The sequence below is a fragment of the Myotis daubentonii genome, chromosome 4, assembly GCF_963259705.1.
Source record: "Myotis daubentonii chromosome 4, mMyoDau2.1, whole genome shotgun sequence".
NCBI classification, from domain to species: Eukaryota; Metazoa; Chordata; class Mammalia; order Chiroptera; family Vespertilionidae; genus Myotis; species Myotis daubentonii.
The window spans coordinates 49,866,992-49,893,299 of NC_081843.1; the positions used below are offsets into that span (position 1 = coordinate 49,866,992).

The following is a 26,308-nucleotide window of genomic DNA, read 5'->3' on the forward strand; positions in this document are numbered from 1 at the left end:
GAAATCTAATTCCAGCAGCCTTGTTATCAAGAGCTGTTGACAGAATTACCTTAATCTCCTTACTTCCCTCTATTCCTGATAAGAGAAGGTAGACTACTAGATAATAATAGGAACCTCCATTATTAAGGTAGATTTACTCCCTCCTTTTTTTTTTTTTTTTTAATATATTTTATTGATTTTTTACAGAGAGGAAGGGAGAGAGATAGAGAGTCAGAAACATCGATGAGAGAGAAACATCGATCAGCTGCCTCCTGCACATCCCCCAGTGGAGATGGGCCCGCAACCCATACTCCCTCCTTTTGCTGAGCTATAATTCACATGAAAAGTTTTTAAAGTGAACAATTCAGTGGTTAGTATATTCATAGAATTTTGAAAGCATCATCACTATCTGATTCCAAAACATTTTCATCTCCCAAAAAGGAAACCCTACACCCATTAGCAGTCACTCCCCTTTTCTCCTACATCCCAGTCCCCAGAAACCACCATTTTACTAACAGTCTCTATGGATTTGCCTAATTCTGGACATCCTATCTAATAAAAGAGAAACATGGTAATTAGCGTACGACCACTACCCTTCCCATTGGCTAATCAGGGCAATATGCAAATTAACTGCCAGCCAAGATGGCGTCCGGCAGCCAGGCAGCTTGAAACTAACATGAGGCTTGCTTGCTTCAGTGACAGAGGACTCCAACGTTCCCCACCTGCAGGCCTCTGAGCTGCAACTCTGAGCAACTATGTAACAAATATAGAAGCTAAACAAAACCCCAGAAACCTGCTTTAGTCCGCCGGGCTTCAGCCAGCAGGATCGCAACATCGTAAGCAAAGGCCAGAAACCTACTTTCAGCAGCGGAGGCCTAAGAGCTGGAGCCAAGCCTCAAAGCTAAAGCTGGCCCAGAATAAAAAAAGAAAAAAAGAAAAAAAGGAGCAGTTGGGAGCTTCAGTCACCCCCCGCCTGAAAACAGCCCTCAGCCCCTCACCCAGACTGGCCAGGCACCCCAGTGGGGACCCCCACCCTGAAGGGTGTGTGACCAGCTGCAAACAGCCATCATCCCCTCACCCAGGCTGGCCAGGCACCCCAGTGGGGATCCCCACCCTGAAGGATGTGTGACCAGCTGCAAACAACCATCATCCCCTCACCCAGGCTGGCCAGGCACCCCAGTGGGGACCCCCACCCTGATCCAGGACACCCTTCAGGGCAAACCAGCCGTCACCCACCCGTGCACCAGGCCTCTACCCTATATAGTAAAAGGGTAATATGCCTCCCAGCACCGGGATCAGTGGAGCCACAAGGCCTCCCGGCACCGGGATCAGCGTGACAGGGGGCAGCACCCAAACCCCCCTGATCACCCTGCGGCTCTGTGTGTGACAGGGTGCGGCGCCCCAACCCCCTGATCGGCCCTGCTCTGTGTGTGATGGTGTGGCGCCCCAAACCCCCCCCCCCCACGGGCCCTGCTCTGTGTGTGACGGGGAGGAGCCATAACCTCCCCATCGGCCCTGCCCTTAGTGTGCGAGTGGCGGCGCCCCAACCCCCTGATTGGCCCTGCTCTGTGGGTGATAGAGGGTGGCGCCCCAACCCCCTGATGGGCCCTGCTCTGTGCGTGACGGGGCAGCGCCCCAACCCACTGATTGGCCCTGCTCTGTGAGTGACAGGGTACAAAGCCCCAACCCCCCTGATGGGCCCTGCTCTGTGCGTGACGGGGTGGCGCCACAACCTCCCCATCAACCCTGCCTTGAGTGTGACAGGGGACGGTGCCCCAACCCCCCAATTGGCCCTACCCTGAGCGTGACTGAGGGTGGCATCACAATCTCGGGATCTCCCTGCTCTGTGCATGACAGGGGGTGGCGCCCCAACTCCCCAATCGGCCCTGCTCCAAGCCCGACCAGGGGCTGCACCTAGGGATTGGGCCTGCCCTCTGCCAGCAGGTCGTTATCTCCCGAGGGGTCCCAGACTGCGATAGGGCACAGGCCGGGCTCTAGTCCTATATAATAAAAGGCTAATATGCAAATCGACCAAACGGTGGAACGACTGGTTGCTATGTTGTGCACTGACCACCAGGGGGCAGACGCTCAGTGCAGAAGCTGACCCCGGGTGGTCCGTGCACTCCCACGGGAAGCACTGCTCAGCCACAAGCCTTGAGCCAGGCTCACAGTTGGCGAGCGCAGCGGCAGTGACAGGAGCCTCTCCCGCCTCCGCGGCAGCACTAAGGATCTCCTGCTGTGGCTTAGGCCTGTGTCAGTCAGACATCCCCGGAGGGCTTCCGGACTGTGAGAGGGCACGAATTTCATGCACCGGGCCTCTATTTTTATATAAAGGGAATCATCACATGTGGATTTTTGTTTCTGGTGCAGCCCTGCTTTTAATGGCATTGCACAAAGAATCTTCCTGAGGGGCCTCTCAGGAGTGTGTGCTGGGCTCCCCCTTCATATGCAAAGTCTGTTACCCGAGACCTGAGGTAACTCCTCAGGGGCTCTCGAATGTGGGTGCCGGTCTTCTCCCTGCTTTTTCTGTTCAAATGGAATGTTGAGGGAAAGTCTAATGACTTTATTTTCTACTAGAGGCCTGGTGTACGAAATGCGTGCGGGGAAGGGGGTCCCTCAGCCCGGCCTGCACCCTCAGGGGATGTCTGACTGCTGGTTTGCAGGATGTGAGGTGGGGGGCGGGCGGGCACTCACCAACCTCTGCTGCTGGTGACCTCTCTCTTGGAGGCAGATGCTCAACACAGGAGCTGTGTTGAGTATCTGCCCCCCTGGTGGTCAGTGCGCATCATAGCGACTGGTTGTTCCACTGTTCATTCTGCCGTTTGGTCAATTTGCATATTAGGGTTTTATTATATAGGATAGGATTTTTATTTTTGCTCTGCAGAGAAGGGAAAGGAGGGCAGTGCTCTTTTTATCCCAACTCAACAACCTTTTTGTTTAAAATTCTAATAAAAGTCCATTAATTTTCTTCTTTTCATTTTATATTTTTCTTAAGGATCAGGCTGCCACCTTCCTGGGTCTATCAGAGTTGGGCCTTAGAGATCAAACATGTAGTTTGACTCCTTCAGTTTCCATATGATCCAGGACAGGGGTGGAATATGTTTCCCAAGGTCTCAGATGCCAGTTTTGGTCTGGAACCATCGGTGACTACACAGGAATGTGAAAGCTCATTGAGGTTATTTTAGTACCAAGGCTGACAGATTAAATATGTGTAGAGTCCAGTGTTTTGGTGTGTATGTATAATCTAATGATTGCTCATGCTTTTACTGTTTCATGCCCACTTCAGTGATGTGTCACTTTCTCTTCTGTGTGTCCTCACTAGCCCATTTTAATACAGAGTGTAACAGCAATTAGCTCTTTGCATGACTCCTGAACACCTGTGCAGCACTTAATTAAATAGACACTTGTGGATCCCTGTTTAAGTGCTTTACAAATATCGCTCATTTAATTCTCATGACAGCCCTACAATGTAAGTACTATGATGATTCCCATTTTACAGGTGAGGAAACAGAAGTAATTTGGGTAAGGCCTAACAACTAGTGGATGGTGAAACTGGTACTTAAACCCAGGAAGTCTGGCTCCAAAGTCCATGTTTTTAACTTTTATGTTATACCATTTTCCAAGTGGCTGTATTTAAAATATATATATATTGATTGATTTCAGAAGGAGAGAGAGAGAAACATCAATGATGAGAGAGAATCATTGATCAGCTGCCTCCTGCACACCCCCTCACTGAGAATGGAGCCCACACCCCGGGCATATACCCTGACCGGAAATCCAACTGTGACCTCTTGGTTTGGAGGTCAACACTCAATGACTGAGCCAAGCTGGCCAGGCACAAGTGGCTCTTGAATGTCCTACAGAAATGTGCCATAGCCTTACGTAGAGATGAAAATTGAACTGTTGATCAGTTTGACACTGCCAATACATTACTTTCATTCAGTGTATTTTGACTCAAATAAGCTACTGCCATCCCAGATCAGATATCTGCACACACAGTCATTTGCAGTGTTTTGTGAACATGTGTTAGAATATATTACTAACAAGTTCTTTCTCTCGTCTCTGATGTGCATTGATTTATGACGGTTGCAATTTGCAAAGTTATATGCAAGGACCTGCTCTGTTTTACCAGTGCAAGCCCACCTGAAGACAGTACACCGAATTGGATTTCCTGAGGGAATTCAGTCTTGCCTTTAGTTCTGTGTCAGGAGCCAGCAGATCTCAAGAGGTGATGTTTGGGGATGACCCATGTGAGGTTAGATCAGAAAGGGAAGGTGGGGAGGGGGGACTGGAAAAAACAATCACACACACAAAAAAAACCCCTGTCAAAATAACTGCAAGAGTTGTACTAACAAGTAACCACAAGTAAAAGCCACAGCATCATCTTAGCTAATGACGCACTGCAGATAAGTGAGGAAATCCCGGTTAGAAATGGTTGAAATCTACTTATTTAAGATTTGCCATGGCAGACTCCTGAACAGGTTCATTGCCCAGAGTAGAGTTTGAGCAGGTCACCGTGTGACTATATGACTGACAGTTCTGCACCACCTGTCTCACAGAAGCAAGTCATCTGGAGCAGAGCCGGGCTTCCCTCATGGTGCTGGAGGGCGTGTGTTCGCAGTCTCCTCGTAGACGCACTAGCAAGGGGTGTGTTGGTTGTCTTGTGTTTTTTGAGAACTTACAATTATCTTACGTTTTTTCCCTTTTAACCCACGGGAACTTGGGAGCAGATATCTTGTCTTTTTTTGGGCGGGGATGGGGGGAAGCAGATATATTTTCTACTAAGCTGCTTGTGTTCCTATTACACTAGCTTTTCTCTCTGCACTGTGTCAGCACAGAGCAGTGCCTACCCACACTGCTTTCTTGGGCCGTCTGAAGGAAATGCAGATATTCTGGCCAACTGTGCACTTGGATCAAAACTGAAATCTTAAACATTTCAACACTTTACTTTTGTCAGCTTTTTACTGGTCGTGTTTTCACTTAGTATTATTGCTAATATTGCTGACTATTTTAAGATGGAAGAGTGTGGAGAAAATTGAAAAATAAAATATTCTTAAAACAACCTGTGCCAGTTTTTTAGATAATTCTAGCCAGCATTTGGTTAAAAAAAATGTTGTCCCTTTGCCTGTATCATAGGGAAAAGAAAGTTTTGAGGAGCACATAGATGAATGATTTAAATTATTCAGGATCTAGTTTCTGGGCTCTAAGCAGTAGGGAGGGAGACCCCATTCCTGCTCTGGCATGTTCCTTTTGCACTTTAATGGACTCTCTTTCTCTTATGAAAGCCCTGGAGATTTGGTGTGTTTGTCCTTCTGAGTTGCCTTCCACTCCCTCCCCACCTTCCTGTCTTCGAGTTCTTCTCTTTTTCAGGGCTGACTTTGTATGAGGACTCAGTTTTCAACTTAATGCCCTCATATTGTATTTAAAACAATGTCAATATATACTGGGGTATTTTGAGGCATAGTGTCTAGCAGTAACATTACCAATTAATTTTGAGGAACAATGAATTAGTATAAGCATTTGTATAAAATTGATAGTGAAATTTACTTTTTTGGAGCACCTGCTATATAAGTAGGGCTACATAAACCTGCCCTGACTTCATTCTATCAGCAGCTCACTCTTCTGATTCCTGGGAGTAGAGCTTATCATCTGTCCCTCTCAGTCACACGGCCACTATATATATCCTGCAGCTTCTGAGACAGGCTAGGTGATCTAGTGAGGATCACTTACATGTCAGAGGTAACTCTAGACTGCTCTCTGCATCTCGATATGGCCCTCTTTTGTCTGGGGAAGGTCAGTTTAGGTTGTTTTGAATAGGTAGGGTGCTTGAGTTGAAGGTAAGCTTTATGATACCACACTTGACAAAGATAATATCTTTTTTTATAATACATATTTTTTATTGATTTCAGAGAGGAAGGGAGAGGGAGAGAAACATCAGTGATGGGAGACAATCATCCATTGGCTGCTTCCTGCATGCCCCCCACTCAGGGGACTGAGCCTGCAGCCTGGTCATGTGCCCTGACCCAAAATCGAACTTTGACCTTTTGGTGCATAGGTCGATGCTCAACCAGTGAGCCACACCAACTGGGCAGTATATTCTCTTCAATTTTTTAAAATATATTTTTATTGATTTCAGAGAGGAAGGGTGAGGGAGAGGGAGAGGGAGATAGAAACATCAATGATGAGAGAGAATCATTGATCGGCTGCCTCCTGCGCACATCCCCGCCCCCCCCCCCCCCCACTGGGGATCAAGTCTGCAACCTAGGCATGTGCCCTTGGCCAGAATTGAACCTGGGACCCTTCAGTCCTCAGGCCAATGCTCTATCCACTGAGCCAAATGGGCTAGGGCTATTATCTTCCATTTTATTGACAAAGAGTTGTGCCAGTAGGATTTGCATCTACTATTATACTGCTTCAAGCATTAATCCTTTTTAACCAACTATGAAATTGTTCAGTGCATTCAGTTTTGAGTTATAAAATGTTAGCTTGGAGAAGTCTTGGAGATCGAGCTGTAGGTGTTGTAGCCAACTTTAACAGATTTGGAAATCAGGACCACAGACTGAAGTTACTTCACTCCGGTCACAAGACTGTTGAGGCAAAACCAAGTGTTGGTAATAGAGAGGCCTGACCCCCCTGGCTGCTCACTGTCGACACTCCCACAGTTTATATTTGTGACTGAATCTTACATTTTGTATTAAAAAGAAAATGGTGGACAGATGATAAATAATGTTGTAATAATTCAACCAAAATGTTTGACCAGTGATTCACTCTCCATTAGAGATGTTTTATAGACTCATCTTAAAATGTATTTGCCTGTGGATTTAGCTTATTGCATATCATGAATTTCATTAAGTTGGTTATTTTATACTATAGGAGAACACTATATTAAAGAGTAGGGGAGCCTGGTATGTTTTTTCATTGTTCCTGTATAGCCAACATCGAAGACAGTTCCTATGTATTTCAGAAGCACATTTGCCAGTAGCTATCTCCTACCTTTTTAGGGGGTTGGGAGGAGGGTTAGGCATGATATAAACAGTACACAAGCAACTTGGTTGTATTGTATATTCTGTTATCTTTCACTCGTCTCTTGCTTGTTGATCCTCTCTCTTGCTTTGCAACACACGCACTCAGCAGTGAAAAGCAAGGTAACTCTGAGCTCCCATGGTTTCTGACCTTGTTTTCCACGAAGAAAAAAAATGGATTGGCATAGTGTTTATGTCTTAAAATGTTATGCTTTTCCTTCCAGTTTGATGCACTGTATGTGTCAAATAAGATTTGCAATAGCAGATTCCTAAACAGAGGTAACGGGAGTAGGAAAACCATTTTGAGCTATGAGGCATTTCTACTTCAGATTCTTTTGATAAAAACAGCCCAAAGCAGTCCCGTACGTAGTGGGCACTGTGGATGGTCAAATTACATGTCCACTGCATCAAAAAGGATTGTAAACATAGTTCAGATTCAAGCATCAAAGGATCTACCTTGAGCCCTGACTGGTTGGCTCAGTGGATAAAGCATCAGCCTGCGAACTCAAGGGTCCCAGGTTCGATTCCGGCCAGGGGCATGAACCTTGGTTGTGAGCACATCCCCAGTGGGGAGTGTGCAGGAGGCAGCTGGTCGATGCTTCTAACTCTCTATCCCTCTCCCTTCCTCTCTGTAAAAAATCAATAAAATATATTTAAAAAAATAAAAGGATCTACCTTAAACTCTGGACTATTTGTTATTAAACCACAAGCAATTTCCTTTCTGTTCTTTATGAACAGCACATCTCAAAGCTTTTTTTATTGGTATAGGTTTTTACTAACTGCACTATTTATTTTATTATATACTAGAGGCCCAGTGCATGCATGCTCTGGTAGGATCCCTAGTGGATGCCGGCTGCCAGCCGGGGCCTCCCTCCCTTCCCCCGGCCGGCCCCAACCCCTGGTCAAACTCCCAGACAACTTCTGGTCGAGGGGACAGTTTGTGTACTACGCTTTTATTATATAGGGTTATATCATTTGTAATATAGGACATAAAATGAAACTGGTAAAACTTCTCAGTGAACTTTTCAGATTTGCCATCCATCTTATACTTACCCTTCGTTGCATATGTCTGTGTGTATAATACATAGATATTAATAGTTATGCCGTATATACTCCATTCTAATGTAGGAAATTGACATTTTTCAATTTAATGACATGAATGAAAGTATGGAAACCCCAATAACTAGAGATAACCTTTGGGTCTGAAAGAGTTAAAACAGTGTCAAAAATGCTTAATTTATAACTTCATTGAAATATGAAAGTATAACATCCATCCCAATGATACAACTTAACTAAAGTTGTCATGGGTGAAAGAAGAAAATATCAATAATTGAAACTATAACAGGAATATCTCGAAAACATAGAAAATGTGTTTTTTCCCTCATAACTGCTTTTCTATTTGTAGTTTTAGTTTCTTAATGATATAACGGTAGAATATTTATAATACAAATATTAGCTAAAAGTTGGGTAGTATATAATTTTTTGTATTTGTTAATTGCTTAAACTTCTGAATGCTATTACATGTTAACAAACACAGACTTTGTGTTTACTGCTATCCTTTGGCCGCACCTGGTTCTTGCCCTTGCTTTTAGAAAGCAGCAGCAAGCCCTAACCGGTTTGGCTCAGTGGATAGAGCGTCAGCCTGCGGACTCAAGGGTCCCAGGTTCTAGTCTGGTCAAGAGCATGTACCTTGGTTGCGGGCATATCCCCAGTAGGGAGTGTACAGGAGGCAGCTGATCGATGTTTTTCTCTCATCGATGTTTCTAACTCTCTATCCCTTTCCCTTCCTCTCTGTAAAAAAAAAGAAAAAAAGAAAGCAGCAGCAAAGGTGGGAACAATAGAAGGGCCAGTGAGGGTGGAGGCAGCTGCACCAGTCACAGGGCTGAGTGCTCAGGATGCGGGCTGGCCAGTGGGTAATGGACATATCAGTTCCACTTCAATACCAATGTAAAGAATTTGCTTTCCGCCCAACTGTTGCCGCCATCATGGACACGAGTTGTGTGCAGCCTATCAAGCTAGCCCGGGTCACCAAGGTGCTGGGCAGGACCGGTTCCCAGGGACAGTGCACGCAGGTCCGCGTGGAGTTCATGGACGACACTAGCCGCTCCATCATCCGCAACGTGAAAGGCCCTGTGCGCGAGGGCGATGTGCTCACTCTGCTGGAGTCGGAGCGAGAGGCTCGGAGGCTGCGCTGAACTGGTGCCTGGGTCCTGGCTGTCTGGGTGAACCACATAGCCCATGGGGAAGATGCTCCACTGTTAATATAGCGTTTATGTAAATTCGGGGGGAAAAAGAAAAAAAAAAAGAATTTTGGACAGCCACCTTTGCAGCATGTGCCTGAGAAACATTTTCAGCAGTGTCAAATTTGTTCCCATTGACCTGCCAATAGGATTTTTGAAATTTTAGCTAACTCTTTACTTTCTGTAGCATTTGGGATTTGGAGAGTGAGGCATAATTAAAATCCACGGGTAATTTCTCTAATCTCCTTTTAGCCTATTAACAATGGTATTAATCCTTTATCAGCTCTGCTTAGCTGGAAAGACTGGAGCAGTGATGGCGAATCTATGACACGTGTCAAAGGTGACATGCGAACTCATTTTTTTTGGTTGATTTTTCTTTGTTAAATGGCATTTAAATATATAAAATAAATATCAAAAATATAAGTCTTTGTTTTACTATGGTTGCAAATATCAAAAAATTTCTATATGTGACATGGCACCAGAGTTAAGTTAGGGTTTTTCAAAATGCTGACATGCCAAGCTCAAAAGGTTTGCCATCACTGGACTGGAGTGTTCTTACCACTCTAATTTCTTTTTAATCTATGGCCTCCTGATAATAAATTATTACCATACTAGAGGCCCGGTACACGAAATTTGTGCACTGGTGGTAGTTGCAGGGGTCCTTCAGCCTGGCTGGACATCCCTCTCACAGTCCAGGGCTCTCACAGTCCAGGACCCCTCGCTCCTTACTGCCTGCCTACAGCGGAGGCGGGAGAGGCTCCCACCACTGCTGCTGTGCTTGCCAGCCATGAGCCCAGCTTCTGGCTGAGCAGCGCTCCCTCCTTGGTGGTTAGTGCGTGTCAGTGACTGGTTGTTCCACTGGTCATTCCGCCATTCAGTTGATTTGCATATTAGGGATTATTATATAGAACTGTAATTATTACTAAGGAATATTTAGTGATGCTTACTCTGTTCCAGTCATTTTTTTTCTAAGCGCTTTACATGTATTAACCACTTTAGTCTTCATAGCAACACAACGAGGTTCCTCATCCCTAGTTGAAAAATTCGGAAACTGAAGCCCAGAATAACTTGCCCAAGATTATATACCTACTAAGTGGTAGAACCAGAATACAAACTGCAAGCTAAGGATGGTGAAATGATATAAAGCCAGATGAGCATTGGGAAGAAATGGAGGGAAAAGTCTGGCTATTTCATAGTTCAGTATAGTTAATTTTTCTTTTTTTTTTTGGATAGTTTGCTTTAACTAGAAAATTAGGATGAATTAGTTTCATGGGATGGGCTGTATGGCTCTTCTCTCTGTATGTCTTTGTGTGTATTAAAGGCCTTTGAATGCTCTAAAACAACAGATTGTGTCTGATCATTGTTAGAGAAGTTTATTTGTAAAAAAACACCATGAGCAGTTTCCTCAAGAGAGAAATTAAGGAATGTGTCTGATGTTCACTTTAGTGTTTGTTTTTAACAAAGCCCTAAAGAGTGACCTAATCCCATAGGAGGAAGTAGGTATAGTAAGTCTGGTGCTCCTTTTTTCCCCCCGAAATAGAAATCTTCCTTCCTTTGGTTATAAAAAATAGTACATGCTCATTGCAAAGACAGTAAAAAAAAACAACAACACTAAAATTCTGTAATTCCAATACTCAGAAATAGCTTTAACAATTTTTGGACACCATTCTTAATCTGTAAACATACACAGACTTTTTGTTTACACAAAATTAGTAATCTCCTTTTTATACTCAACACTATATCTTAGACATTTTCCCCTGTCAATATCCTTTTTAAAGGTTTCAAATACTTCAGTGTATGGATATACCAAAAATGTATTTAAACAGTTCATATTGCCCTTAAAAAATGAATGAACACATGCCTCTGTAATGTTATACTTTGAGTTGACATTCATTCTTTTTAATATCACTCTTTCCTCTTTGAAATCCATTTGTTGTCTATAAAATGCAGAATGTAAACTAGTTTATCTCTAAGATATCTTCCAACTCCATATCCTATGATTTCTGATTCTGCTCAGTGAATTTTCAGAGTTGAGAGCTGCTCCTATACTGTTGTCAACCATCTTCTGCATATCCGGCCATGTCTGTTTCTTCCTCTCAAGAATGAGAATAACACCTATTTCATAGGGCTATTGTGAGAGTTAAATTAAATAATTATAAAGCTCTTTACCCCTCCCTTATTTAACTTTCCCATTTTGGCTGGACTGCAAATGGTTTAAGGGTATAGAGTGCATCCTATAATTTCTTGAATTCTTTATGTTGTCTAAGTTGATACATCCTCCTGACACAAAAGTTGAAATATGATTCAATATATGTACAAGGCAGTAGGATGTATTATTGAAGCATCATCTGTGTCACCTCACCTGGACAAGAAAGTATATAAGTAAATAGCATTCAGGAACCCCCAGTTTTACTCTTGTCTACTTTTTTTAGTCTCAGGTTCCTCAACTATAAACTGAATGGGTGAGACTGTCTTCAGTGTTCTTTCTTGTTCTGACTAGTTTATGATGTTATGACATGTAGACATTTTTAAAAATAAACATTGTGCTTTAAGTTAAAGCAATAATTAAATGCTTCAGTAATATGAGCAGTTCTATTTAAAAATCTCTTCACCTTAATAAGACTGGTCTTTTCCTATCTTTCATTGCCCTGGTTTTCTACAATGTTGTGATCAACGTGTGTGTTCAATTTTGAGTTTGTTTTTATTTTCACTGTTACCACATAATGTTCCAGGTGTATTAACGTAGAAAGTTTTGAATTCATATTGTTGATAAGTAAAGGAGCTAACCTTTTTTATTTTTTTCTCCTCAAAGTACTGTACTTGATTTGTTAGGGTAGCTTTTCTGTTTTTGAATCTGGATCTTGACTAATTTCTTAAAAACAATGATAGAATAGAATTTAAACTATTGGCTGGTTTCATGAAATGTTTAGCAGTTTATGTGTGGATATGTGTGTTTACTTACTCATGACTGCTTTAGTTCCCAACATTAAGGCCTTAAGTGAAATATATCTGTGCATCCCCTCTGCCCAGGATAAATGTATAAGAAATAAAATTTTATCACACTAATAACTTTAAAAACCCTCTTAGATATAAATAGATAAACCACACACAGATAAAGCACAGAAGAGAAAACTCATATTCACCCATGATGTGCCTCAGTTATTAAAAGTACACAAGAACTGTGTTACTATGAGAGAATTTTTGATATATCCCTGGCAGCAGGAACCCCCTGGAGGGGGAATTACTCGGGTTCCCAGTCGTGGGCACTGTCTCCTGGGGCCTGGGTGGAGGCTGAGCAGGGTGGAGACCAGGGGACAGCTGGTACTGGTTTCTCTGGCGACCAAAACACTGGAACAAATAGTCAGACTTGTCCTGAGCTCCACATTGCTTCCTGTCTTTAGTTGTGCTCTTGTGTCTAGTGACACATTGGATACATTTGCCTGTAGTATTTCTCAGTTGGTGTTGGAGGGCAGGCTGTGGACGTATGTTTGAAAATGTTTCATTGAGATCCTACTACATGATATACTTGCTTTTCTATTGCCTTTCAGAATTAAAGCCATAGAGAGTCCCAACAAAGAAGATGATACCCAGTGGCTGACCTACTGGGTAGTGTACGGTGTGTTCAGCATTGCCGAATTCTTCTCTGACCTCTTCCTGTCCTGGTTCCCCTTCTACTACATGCTAAAGGTATGTGGGCAGTTCCCGACACTGTCTCCTTCCATATATGGACTTGATTTGCCCCCTACCCCTAAAGAAACTCCATCTCAGGACCTATAAACAAGAATAGGAACAAATAAATACTTGAATGTTAGACATCTGTGGCTCTGCCTCAGATCCTATGAATAGGAAGACAAGATTCAACACGTCTAATATTTTTTTGCATACTGTCTTGGAAACAGCCATAGCAATTGTGTGTTTAAGATGAAGACGATAATAAAACATGGAAATAGTATGATCTATCACAAACACTGCTGCTCACCAAGATCCTATCTGCATGCAGTGTTGTCTACATTTAATGTGAAAGCATTGCAAATTTTCATAGGACATAGATTAGTCCCAGTGGTGAGCATATTCCAGGGAGGAGTCGTTATTTGTGGAAGAAGAAATACTTTATTCTCATGTAGCTTTGGAGAAAGAAGGTGGAAAATGGGCTCTCTGCGGAAATCATTTTAAGAACGTTGGAGAGAAAAGAAAAAAGAAAAAAGAACGTTGGCGGGTACCCTAGTTGGGGTCAGCCCTGACAGCACCTGTGTTGGGCTGAGGATCCCCAGCCTGTGGGGAAAGAAGTGGAAGTTGTGGAGGTTCCCATGGGACCTGTATCCACTCCAGATTTGCACCAGAGGTGAATGAGAAAGAAAGAGCTCATGCGTTTTAATAGCTAGAGTGGTTCTTTCTCCCTAAATGGGACAGGCTGTGTTCAGTTGATCCTCAAGTGTCTTCCATGGCTGAAGCCCTGCTTCCTGTCAGTTGGGTAGGATGTAAGTCGCCTGGTTCTCAGCCAGGCTTCCCACACAAGAGGGTGTGTGCCAGCCCCTTTGAAGTCTGGGCTCTCTTCTTTCCCTTCAGACCCCTAAGCACTTGTTTTAATAAAAGGTGCACGCCACACAGTCAGTGTAAAGATTCCAATAGTTCTGTCAGAGAGTTGAAGAACAGCAGTTCTGCCTCCTCTGCCCCCTGTATTGCTTCTTCAGAAGCAACCATGTCCCTTCATTTATGGCAGATTACCTTGCCATTTAACTCTGTCTCTAAATAATCTTTTTAAAAAATGTATATTTTTATTGATTTCAAAGAGGAAGGAAGAGGGAGAGAGAGAGAAACATCAATAATTAGAGAGAATCATTGGTCGGCTGCCTTCTGCACATCCCCCACTGGAGATCGAGCCCGCAACCCGGGCATATGCCTCACTGGGAATCGAACCATTACTTTCTGGTTCATGGGTCGATGCTCAACCACTGAGTCACACTAGCCAGGCTAAATAATACTCTTGTTTAGCCCCCTTTTAACTTTTCTATTTTTCACATTAGCTCTTGAGTCACACTGGAAGGTAAGGATCTGGCTCCCTTTCCTCCCTTGTCCCCCACACATGCAGCCTCCCTTGTCCCCATCTTCCTCAGGCATCTGTATCATAATTTTGGGTAGGTAAACATTCACCCTCACTTTATTATGACTTTGTAAATACTATTTAGGGCCATCTAGTGTATAGAAGGGTTTAAAAATAAATGTCAAATTCCCTTTTCCCCTGATTATGAAAAGAGCATATGTTCATTTCTTTATTCAGCAGATATTTATTTAGAACCTCTATGTGCCAGAATCTGTTCTAGGTTTGGGGGAAACTTTGGTGAATAAAACAAAAGTATCTGCCGTCACACCGCTTACAGTCGTATGTGTTATAGTCGTATGTGTGTGTAGAGGGAGCATGTTTTAGATGAGGCACAAAAAAGCATTTGAAACCCTACCACTGTTAACATCTTAGGGTAGTCTTCCTGTTTATTTTAATGTGCAAATATATTCGTCTATGACATAAATACACACAGAACTGTGCATATTATTGTCATATGTATACGTATGTATACATGTGTATATGTATACATATTGCTGAGGCATATATGATATACAGTTCTATATCTCACTTTTTTCAATTAATACAATACTCTGAGTATTTTCTCATGTTATTCAATATTCTTTGTCATAGCTGACTATCCATTATAGACAATAATTTACCCGATCCCCAATGGAAAGACGTTTAGATTTGCTTTGCCATTGTAACTAATGCTGCACTGAATGTCTGCACCTCATCTTTACTGTCATTAAAATCATTTTCCAGATTAATTTTTAAAACAAGGGTGAATAAACTGTGAAGTTCAAGTCTGATCCAGACTGTCACCTGAACTGTTTCACCCATTGACAGAGAAAATGATGTTTGTCTTGTCAACTTTGTAGGAGGCAAAAAAGATGGAGAAATCTTCCCCTCCGCAAGTTCTCTTTGAGCTTTTGTTTGTGCACTCTGAGCAGTCCGTTATAACCCAGCACATCACTATTCCTGTGGTCACCTTGCAAAGGCTTCCTGAGCTATAGATTCCTGATGAAGTGATTGCAGTATATCAGGAGGCCAGTGTTGAAATATGTATTTTTCTGACAGTAGCTCTCAGTTTTGACCAGGCTAGTCCCAAACAGTGCATATTAAGCATATCCCTACCTTGGAATGAAAACTCTTCTAGGGAAAAATTGGATGGTGACATTAGAATCACAGACAGAATGATCTGTCGTATTGTAATTTGTAATGAAGGGATTCTGTGTGTTGGTGCTAATAGTGCCAAGAGTCCTGTTAAGAAAGCACGGACCCTTTAAACCACAGGTAAGAGTGGGTTGGTGTTGGCACTTGGGAGTATCAGGAGCCTGCACTCAGGACAGCTTGACTAAAAGGATGGCCAGGCCATGTAGCTCAGGGCTGTGGCATAGTTATACAGATTAAGAGAAGGGAGTTATAAAAGCTGGTGGCTGAATATCACCTTGAGAATTGAACAGTAATTAACTTTATTTTTAATACAAGGAAGTTATTTTACTTGAGAGCTGGAAAATGCTAAGGATGTAGGTAGAGAGTAGTAATTATTTTTCTGTCTCAAGAGCGTGCCGAAAAGAACTAAATTAACAGTCCGGAGTATAGCCCATAAAGTAATCACGTTGGAGAGGTGCAGACATATAGACACTTGGCTCCGGCCCTGTCTGGTAGTCTTGCCTTAATTCATCCAGAAAAGGGATGAAGCAGCTTTTCTGGACTGCTGAAGGGTTGATATCTACATCCTCCTTCCTCCTATCTAATAAACGACAAAAAGGGTAATTAACCGTACCTCTGCTATGCTTTCCATTGGCTAATCAGGGCAATATGCAAATTAACTGCCAACAAAGATGGCAGCCGGCAGCCACGCAGCTGAAGCGAGCAGGCGGTTTGCTTGCTCCAGTGATGAAGCCAAGGTTTCCCGCCTGCCGCGGCCCAGCTCTGAGCCTGAAAGCAACAATGTTTCAATTATAGAAGCTAAACAAACCCCACATACCTGCTTTCAGCTGGCTGCGGCCTCAGAGCTGGGAGGGCCAGTGACGGCAACAATGTTTCAATTATAGAAGGTAAATAAATCCCAGAATAAAGAAAAAAAGAAAAAAGGAGAGGCTGGGAGCTTCAGTCTCCCGCCAGCCTGAAAACGGCCCTCAGCCCCTCACCCAAACTGGCCAGGCACCCCAATGGGGACCCCTCCGCTGAAGGGGGTGTGACCAGCTGCAAACAGCCATCAGCCCCTCACCCAGGCTAGCCAGGCACCCAAGCGGGACCCCCACCCTGATCCGGGACACCCTTCAGGGCAAACCAGCCGGTCCCCACCCATGCACCAGGCCTCTATCCTATATAGTAAAAGGGTAATATGCAAACTGACCCTAACAGCAGAAAGACTGGGAATGACTGGTCACTATGACACACACTGACCACCAGGGGGCAGATGCTCAATGCAGGAGCTGCCCTCTGGTGATCAGTGTGCTCCCACATGGGGGAGCTCTGCTCAGCCATAAGCCAGGCTGATGGCTGCCAGTGCAGCGGTGGTGGTGGGAGCCTCTCCTGCCTCCTCAGCAGCGCTAAGGATGTCTGACTGCAGCTTAGGTCTGCTCCCCGCTGGCAAGTGGACATCCCCCGAGGTCTCCCGGGCTGCCAGAGGGATGTCTGATTGCCATCTTAGGCCCAATTCCCCTGGGAGCAGACCTAAGCCAGCAGGTGGTCTTCCCCCGAGGGGTCCCAGATTGCAAGAGGGCACAGGCCGGGCTGAGGGACCCTTCCCCCCAGTGCACAAATTTTTGTGCACCGGGCCTCTAGTAGGTAAATAATATTTCAGAGATTTTCAACAACAGTATGAACTACAGGACTTGGTGATGCTACTACTGTCCTATATACTTTCCTCAAGTACATTAATTTGGGATTTTCCTAAAATCCTGCAGAGAAAATTAACTCAGAGAGGTTGATTTTCCTAAAGTCATAAAGTAGATATCAACTCTCCTGCTTCTTAATCCAGTGAGGTATTTCCACTTCACATTGATCCCCAGGGTTATAATATGGGCACCGTATCTACATCAGTAACCCATTCCTGAAAATCAGGTAGTCTATGTAGGAAGACCAGCCAGGAGACTATTTCTTGCAATTTTAAATGGTAAGAATTAAAATTTATTAATGTCAATGTAAACTCCATACCAATTTTCTAAATATTAACAAAACACAGCAAAGCACCCCTATACAAGTAACAAATATCATACTAGGATGTTAGATGCTAAAAACAACACTCTCCAAATGCAGATGCTCCTCTACTTTTGATGGGGTCACGTCCCGATAAACCCATTTCAAGTGGGAAATACTGTAAGTTGAAATGCATATAATACACCTAACCTACTGAACATCATAGCTGAGCCTATGTTCTCCTGAATGAGTGTTGTGTTCTTGCACGACCATAAAGTAGAAAAATCATTAAGTCAAATCAGTAAATCAGGGACAGACCATCTGTAGTTAATCTAATTGGTAAGAAACTATTCCTTTTTGTGCAGTAGTACATGGATATCTGCATACTCTTCAAAATGCCTACATGGAATTCTGATGTTCTGTCGAGAATATAGCTTTTCCTCCACCCTCCACTTCATTTTGTTTAAATTGTTGCATTGAGTCTTGGATATGTATGCATTACCTATATAAGCAACCAATGGACAACACTGTACAAATGGATATTAAAAACGAAGGGTCTTCCACCGAGAAATGTTAATTAGAGAGATGGTCTGCAGGCTCTCTGTGCCTGTAATTAACCAGGCTCTAAGCCAGTGGTTCTCAACCTTGGCTGCACATTAGAATCACCTGGGAATCTTTATAAAATCCTGATTTCTGGGCCCCATCCTCCGGAAATTCTGTTTCTTTGTTACTAATGTTGTGGCCCCACCCCATAACAAAGAAACAGAATTTCCGGAGGATGGGGCCCAGAAATCAGGATTTTATAAAGATTCCCAGGTGATTCTAATGTGCAGCCAAGGTTGAGAACCACTGCTCTAAGCAGAGGACAAGAAAGGGAAAGCCAGTGAAAGAGGCAGTCACTTAGTTCTCCATTTTGGCTTAATGCAATGTGTGGTTTAGAAAACATCTAATTCTCTAGGATAGCTGCTAAGCCCAGGGGGTGCTAGTGCTGGGAGAACTAATAGTAAATATGAAACTGCCCACACCTACCAAGGTCCCGAGGGGTACTGCAAGAAATTGGCTTCAAGTGCTTGGACCTGTAGCAGAAGTCTTGCTCTGCCTTTGTGTGTGTGTGCGGTCTCACTGGAGTTTGGGATGGTTGTATATGCATGTGCAGTGAGGGTATGAGATGGCTAGGCTGAATCTTTGCTCTTCCCCTTCCTATTGCCATGCTTCCACCTCTTTTGCTTTCCCAGCTCTGAGCTCTATGTTTCCTGGTTCTGTGCTCAGTAAACTTAGTTTTGGATCATAACTTGGAGATTACGGCAGTAAATTGTGCTTTGGTTGAGTACTTTGATGTGGAAAGCAGACTGTATCGTCCCTATGGTCCAGAAATTCTCAACCTTTGGGGAATATATGGAGGAAATTTTTTTTGCAGCTGTTACAGTCATGGATTCTACTTATGAGTATTTTATGTTTTTTTCCTAGTATAATTTGGCTTAAACATTTACATATTGAAATATTTATTGTTTTATTATACACTAGGGGCCCGGTGCACGAAATTCGTGCACTGGGTGTGGGGGCGGGGGGAGTGTCCCTCAGCCCAGCCTGCCCCCTCTCACATACTGGGAGCCCTCAGGCGTTGACCCCCATCACCCTCCAATCGCAGGATCGGCCCCTTGCCCAGGCCTGATGCCTCTGACAGAGGTGTCAGGCCCGGGAAGGGGACCCTCATTTCCCCCCATCACTGGTTCTGCCCCCAGCCCAGACCTGATGCCTCTGGCCCAGGCATCAGGCCTGGGCAGGGGACCCCCAGACCCCTCCAATTGCTGGCTCTGCCCCTTGCCCAGGCCTGATGCCTCGGCCAGAGGCGTAGACCCCCATCACCCTCCGATCGCCTGATCGGCCCCTTGCCCAGGCCTGACGCCTCCGCCAGAGGTGTCAGGTTTGGACAGGGGACTCCCATCTCCCCCCGATCACTGGCTCTGGCCCCCGCCCAGGCCTGAGGCCTCTGGCCCAGGAATCATGCCTGGGCAGGGGACCCCCATCTCCCTCTGATCGCTTGCTCCACCCCCCGCCCAAGCCTGACGCCTCTGACCCAGGCTTCAGGCCTGGGCAAGGGGACCATCATATCCCCCCAATCCCCAGCTCAGCCCCCCGCCCAGGCCTGATGCCTCAGCCAGAGGAGTTGACCCTCATCACCCTCCAATCACCAATCACCGGATCGGCCCCTTGACCAGGCCTGAGGCCTCTGGCAGAGGTGTCAGGCCTGGGCAGGGTACCCCCAGCTCCCCGCGGTTGCAGGCTCTGCCCCTGCCCAGGCCTGACACCTCTGGCCTAGGCATCCGGCCCGGGAAGCGGGGACCTGCAGCTGCAGCAGCCCCGCGATCGTGGGCTTCGCTTTAGGCCCAGGCAAGGGACCCCTAGCTCCCGGGACTGCCAGCTTCGACCGTGCCCAGCTCCCATCGCTGGCTCCACCCCTACTTCCTGCTATCACTGGCCAGGGCGGCAAAGGCACCTGATTCTCCGATCATGGCTGGGGCAGGGCAAAGGCGGCCCCAGGACCGCCTTTGCCCTGCCCCCCAGCTCTTAGCTCCCCCCTGGGTTTCCGATCACTGTTAGTGGCAGGGGGCTTCTTCCTGCTTTCCCTTTCGCCTCCCTGCATTGTGCCTACATATGCAAATTAACTGCCATCTTGTTGGCAGTTAACTGCCAATCTTAGTTGGCAGTTAACTGCCAATCATAGTTGGCAGTTAATTTGCATATAGCCCTGATTAGCCAATGAAAAGGGTATCGTCGCACGCCAATTACCATTTTTCTCTTTTATTAGTGTAGACTAGAGCAGTGGTTCTCAACCTGTGGGTCGCGACCCCTTTGGGGGTTGAATGACCCTTTCACAGGGGTTGCCTAAGACAATCAGAAAACACATATATAATTACATATTGTTTTTGTGATTAATCACTATGCTTTAATTATGTTCAATTTGCAACGATGAAATTGGGGGTCACCACAACATGAGGAACTGTATTAAAGAGTTGTAGCATTAGGAAGGTTGAGAACCACTGCACTAGAGGCCTGGTGCATGAAAATTCCTGCACTCAGGAGGCGGTCCCTCAGCCCAACCTGCGCCCTCTTGCATCTGGGACCCCTTGGGGGATGTCCGACTGATGGACATTCTTAGTGCTGCCACAGAGGTGGGAGAGGCTCCTGCCACTGCCACTGCGCTGGCCAGCCATGAGTCTGCTTCTGACTGAGTGGCACTCCCCTTGTGGAAGCGCACTGACCACCAGGGTTCAGCTCCTGAATTGAGTGTCTGCCCCCTGGTGGTCAGTGCATGTCATAGCGACCAGTCGTTCCCAGTTGTTCTGCTGTTAGGGTCAATTTACATATTACCCTTTTATTATATAGGATTAGTTTCACTGTATTTTTTTCTTTTTTCTTTTTTTTACATATATTTTATTGATTTTTACAGAGAGGAAGGGAGAGGGATAGAGAGTCAGAAACATCAATCAGCTGACTCCTGCACATCCCCCACTGGGGATGTGCCCGCAACCGAGGCACATGCCCTTGACCGGAATCGAACCCGGGACCCTTGAGTCTGCAGGCCGACGCTCTATCCACTGAGCCAAACCGGTCAAGGCTGTATTTTTTCTTTACATTGCAGTTATAGTAGTTATATTACAGTAGTTTCTCCCACCTTATCTGCAGCTTCAGTTACCAGCAGCCAACTCTGGTCCAAAAATATTAAACGGAAAATTCTAGAACAGTGGTCAGCAAACTGTGGCTCACGAGCCACATGTGGCTCTTTGGCCCTGTGGCATGGGCCACGAAGTTTCAATTGCACTGTACGTGCGCACCTGCCTGCGGTATTTTGTGGAAGAGCCATACTCAAGGGGCCAGTTTGCCGACCACTGTTCTAGAACAAACAATTTATAAGTTTTAAATTACACGCCATTCTGAATAAGGTGATGAAATTTCCCACCATCCTGCTGTGTCCTGCCTGAGATGTGAATCATCCCTTTGTGCAGCGGATTCACGCTGTATATGCTACCCGCCTGTTAGTCACTTAGCAGCTGGCTCAGTTATCAGGCCAACTGTCCCAGGAAGGCTTGTGTTCAGGTAACCTTTATTTTACTTAATGGCCCCAAAGCCATTCACATCATTTTTATTACAGTCAATTGTTATAATTGTTTTATTTTATTACTATTGTTGTTAATCTCTTACTGTGCCCAATTCATAAACTAAACTTTATCAAAGGTATGTACGTATGTACAGGAAAAACATGGTGTATACAGGGTTTGGTACTATCCACAGTTTTAAGCATCCACTGGGGGTTTGGAACATATCCCCCTCAGATAAGGAAGGATTACTATACTAGCTTGATTTTTTTGGTTAATTATGTGTGTAATTACTTTGAATTTCATTTCAGGTAGAAAAGGAGAGTTACAACTTAATTGTTTAAGAAGGGTGTATGTTGGTTCTGGGACTTGATCCTACCTCACTTAAAGCAAATTAAGTTAGCTGTTATTGTTTCATAGATGTTGGTAGAAGACACAGTATTCTTGGGACAGACACAAAGTCCCTACTGTGCCAAGTGCTCCAAGTTTTCTACAAAATCTTTATGAGGTAGATTTAAAATTTTTTTCAATTAACTATTTTATTGAGTTAAAAACAAACTTAAGGAATTAAATGGCATGCACAAAGTTTGCCAGGCTAGTAAGTGGCAGAACCCAGTTTCTCTGAGCCCATTCTCTATTCTCTATGCAGTCTATATACTAGTAATCCTCTTAGAATCCCTGTTTGTTGGGTAAAGAAATATATATATCTTGAAATCAAGATTTTAAATTTTGTGTTCTTTGTTCTGTATTCTTACTGATTTCTAGTGTTTTTGATATATAACTCTGATGGAAGTGTTAAAATCTATGATTGTATTTTAGATCTATATATGAAGCTATATGTAGCTATATATAATTATAAATAATGTAACTATACAAATGAGGATTATCCTATCTAATAATAGACAAACATGGTAATTGACTGTACCTTCGCTACACCTCCCATTGGCTAATCAGCATGATATGCAAATTAACCACCAACAAAGATGACGGCTAATTTGCATACTGCAGGCAGGGCGGGACAGCATGAGCCACCAGTGCGCCGCCATTCAGGGCAGGTCCGGCCCCGCCTTGCTGCCCAGGACCCGATCAGCGGGTCCCCTGCAGAAAGGCAGGCTGGACCCAGAAGCCCCAGAAGCCAAGACAGATTATGAGGGTGCATCAAAAACAAAACCCACTTTAGATATAAAGACACATATAGATTAAAAGTACATGAATTAAGCTGCAGCCTGTTTTGCTCAGTGGATAGAGCATTAGCCCGTGGACTGAAGGGTCCCAGGTTTGATTCCAGTCAAGGGCATATACCTCAGTTGCTGGCTTGATCCCCAATCCCTATCAAAACATGTGCAGGAGGCAACCAATCAATGTGTCTCTCCCTTTCCCTTCACTCTCTCTAAAATTCAATGGAAAAATATCCTTGGGTGAAGATTAACAAAAACAAAGTAAATGGATTAAGTAACATTAAAGAGATTATAAGAAAAATATATTCCAAATTTTGTTAGTTGTATAATGGTTATGTTTAAATTATTAGCACCTAAGAAATTGGGTGAAGGGTAATATATAATATGCTGTAGTATTTTATAGTGTTTTTTTACATGTATGAGATTATTTCAAATTAAAATATTAAAAATTAAAAATTAATAAAATATTAATTGAAATGTGTATGCATTACATGAAAAATCTCCTAATTTCTTCTAGCATAATTTATTAAGTTGTGCTAAAATTTACAAGGGTTCAATTTAAAAAATCTTAATTCTAAATGATATAATAGAAAATATATAATAGTGCAGTTATAAACACTTATCTGAAAATAAAAGTTTAAAGAAGGGATTAGCGGCTATATAGCCAAAGAAAATATATGCACAACCCATGGACACAGACAACAGTATGGTGATGGCCAGAGAGAAGTGGGGGGCAAGAGCTGGATAGAGGGGGCAAAGGGGGGGAAATAGGGACATCCTATATAATAATAATAAAAGGCTAATATGCACATTGACTGAACAGAATGACTGGTTGCTATGATGCACACTGGCCACCAGGGGGCAGACACTCAATGCAGGAGCTGCCCCCTGGTGGTCAGTGCACTTCCATATGGGGAGTGCCACTCAGCCAGAAGCTGGCTCATGGCTGGCCAGCACAGTGGTGGTGGCAGGAGCCTCCCCCACCTCCGTGGCAGCACTAAGAATGTCCAACTAACGGTTTAGACCCGATCCCTTGGGGGTCCTAAGCCTTTAGTCGGACATCCCCCGAGGGCTCCCTGGCTGCCAGAAGGATGTCTGAGTGCAAGCTTAGGCCTGATCCCCCGGGGAGTGGGCCTAAGTCGACAGGTGGACATCCCCCAAGGGGTCCTGAACTGTGAATGGGTGCAGGCCGGGCTGAGGGAACCCCCCAGTGCACAAATTTTTGTGCACCGGGCCTCTAGTCTATAATAATAAAAGCATAATATATTAATTAGACCGGACGCCCTTCCGTCCTTCCGGATGAAGCCGGGCTGCAAGGGAAGCCCAGGTCCTGGGTGCCTGCCAGGGGCCAGAGGGAAGCCCGAGTCCCAGGTGTCAGAGGGAAGCTTGTGCCGACAGCCGGGGGAAGGAAGGCCTACTCTTGCACAAATTTTGTGCATTGGGCCTCAAGTTAAGATATATACAAAGCTATATAAAGTTCACATATGTCATCAAAGACATGTAGGTTCAGATGAATCTTGTTGGTCAGTGTTTTCCTTTATGACTATTTGCTTATTTTGCCTTAAGTAATGTATGTGTGCTATTACTATTACTATATAAGCTACTTGGGAGTTGGTGTTTGTCTAATACACATAAAAGGATGATGATGCCTTTAAGTGTTCTTTTTTAAAAAAAATGTTTTTTAAATGGTTTTTAGAGAGAAATGGAGGAAGAGAGATAGAAACATTGATGAGAAACATCATCAGATCAGCTGCCTCCTGCATGCCCCCTACTGGGGAGCGACCCAGGCATATGCCCTGCTTGGGAATTAAATTGGTGACCTCTTGGTTCATGGGTCGATGTTCAGCCACGGAGCCACACCAGCTGTGCCCTTTACATTTTTAAAATTGGTTTTGTGTTAGGTGTGTTTCTTTTTCTTTTTTTTTATAATGACTTCAACCTTTAATGTTCTCACAGATTCTTTTTTTTATTCTTATTAAAAAAATCTTTTTAATTATTATTTTTCTTCTTTATTGATTAAGGTGTTACATTGTGTCCTTATTCCCCCATTGCCCCCTCCCCCCAGCCCTCCAGGTGTGTTTCTTAGAAGCGTATAACTATAGTTTGTTTTTCATAATCCAGTCCGGTAACACATCTTTTGAAAGCTTTCCCCCTGCTCTTGTGTCTGTAAAGATTCTAATCATGTGTGCTATTTTCCACAGAGTAATCTGTTGAGAAGCTGCATTTTATTTATTTTGAGAGTAATAGAACTTCAATATATAATACAAAATTCTTAGAGCCAACATGGTACTGATCAAGCGAGGACACAAATATGTGCATTTTAAGTTCAAAAGATTATCTTAGGAAAGCAGTGCAGCTTCTTGATTATTTGAATACTAGAGGCCCGGTGCACAAAATTCGTACTCTGGGGGGGGGGGGTCCCCCTCAGCCCAGCCTGCACCCTCTCCAGTCCGGGACCCTTGGGGGATGTCCAACTGCCGGTTTAGTCTTAATCCTGGGGATTGGGCATAAACTGGCAGCTGAATCTCCCTCTCACAATCCAGGACTGCTGGCTTCTGACTGCTCACCTGACTGCCTTCCTGATAGCCCCTAACTGGCACCCCTGCCAGCCTGATCACCCCTAAGCACCTCTGCCTGCCGACCTGATCCCCCCTAACCACCTCTGCCTGCTGACCTGATCGCCCCCAACTGCCTCCCCGCCAACGTAGTCACCCCCAACTGTCCCCACTGCTGGCCTGGTTGCTCCTAACTGCCCCCCCCCCACCCCCGCCAGCATGGTCACACCTCACTGCCTTCTCTGCTGGCCTGGTTGCCCCCAACTGCCCCCCTGACAGCCTGATTGCCCCCAATTACCCCCTGTGCCAGCCTGGTGGCCCCTACCTGCCCTCCCCTGCCAGCCTGGTCGCCCCTAACTGCCCCCCCTGCTGGCTTGGTTGCTCCCAACTGCCCCCCTGCTGGCTTGGTCACCTCCAACTGCCCCCCCATGCTGGCTTGGTTGCCCCTCACTGCCCCCCTCTGCCGGCCTGGTCTCTCCTCACTGCCCCCCCTTCCCCCGCTGGCCTGGTTGCCCCCAGCTGCCCCCCTATGCTGGCTTGGTTGCCCCTCACAGCCCCCCCTGCAGTCCTGGTTGCCCCCAACAGCCCCCCCGCTGGCCTGGTTGCCCCTCACTGCCCCCCTCTTCTGGCCTGGTCTCCTCTCACTGCTCCCCCTGCTGGCCTGGTCGCCCCATGAAGCCTTGTGTTCAGTCGTTTGGTCATCCCTCACTAACCCCCCTGCCGGCCTGATCGCTCCTAACTGCCCTCCTCTGCCGGCCTGATCTCACCCCCAACTGCCTCTGCCTGCCTGATCACCCCTAACTGCCCTCCCCTGCTGGCCTAATCTTGCCCCCAACTGCCCTCCCCAATGGCCTGATCTCTCCCTAACTGCTCTCCCCTGCGGCCTGATCGCCCCTAACTGCCCTTCTCTGCTGGCTTGATCTCGCTACCCTCCCCTGCCTGCCAATTTGGTTCTGATTGGTCGGTTTCTATGCCAGTCAGCATCAAAAGCTCCGCCTCCCGCCGAAACCGGTTTGGCTCAGTGGATA

At 45.0% G+C, this 26,308-nt stretch overlaps 3 protein-coding genes across 4 annotated transcripts in view; 2 read left to right on the plus strand and 1 right to left on the minus strand.

Annotated features, from left to right (window-relative positions):
• REEP5 (receptor accessory protein 5) overlaps positions 1 to 26,308 on the plus strand; it is a 40,692-nt gene that overhangs the window by 5,289 nt on the left and 9,095 nt on the right. For both annotated transcript variants that reach the window (XR_009452603.1, XM_059693902.1), the window contains exon 3: positions 12,790 to 12,928. Coding sequence is in view for 1 of the 2 variants with exons in the window: in XM_059693902.1 (XP_059549885.1) it covers positions 12,790 to 12,928 (139 nt within the window). In the remaining variant the exon portion in view is untranslated. The remainder of the gene's footprint in view (positions 1 to 12,789; positions 12,929 to 26,308) is intronic.
• Positions 8,903 to 9,285, plus strand: LOC132233360 (small ribosomal subunit protein eS28-like). Its single transcript, XM_059693913.1, has one exon. The coding sequence runs from the start codon at positions 8,918 to 8,920 to the stop codon at positions 9,194 to 9,196; it is 279 nt and encodes a 92-aa protein (XP_059549896.1). The 5' UTR covers positions 8,903 to 8,917; the 3' UTR covers positions 9,197 to 9,285.
• SRP19 (signal recognition particle 19) overlaps positions 15,518 to 26,308 on the minus strand; it is a 34,893-nt gene continuing 24,102 nt past the window's right edge. Inside the window, exon 4 of the mRNA XM_059693910.1 lies at positions 15,518 to 16,052. Coding sequence (XP_059549893.1) covers positions 15,984 to 16,052 — 69 coding nt within the window. The 3' untranslated portion in view covers positions 15,518 to 15,983. The remainder of the gene's footprint in view (positions 16,053 to 26,308) is intronic.

Coding starts and splice junctions, on each gene's coding strand:
- LOC132233360 (XM_059693913.1), top strand. CDS start 8,918: ATGGACATATCAGTTCCACTTCAATACCAATGTAAAGAATTTGCTTTC.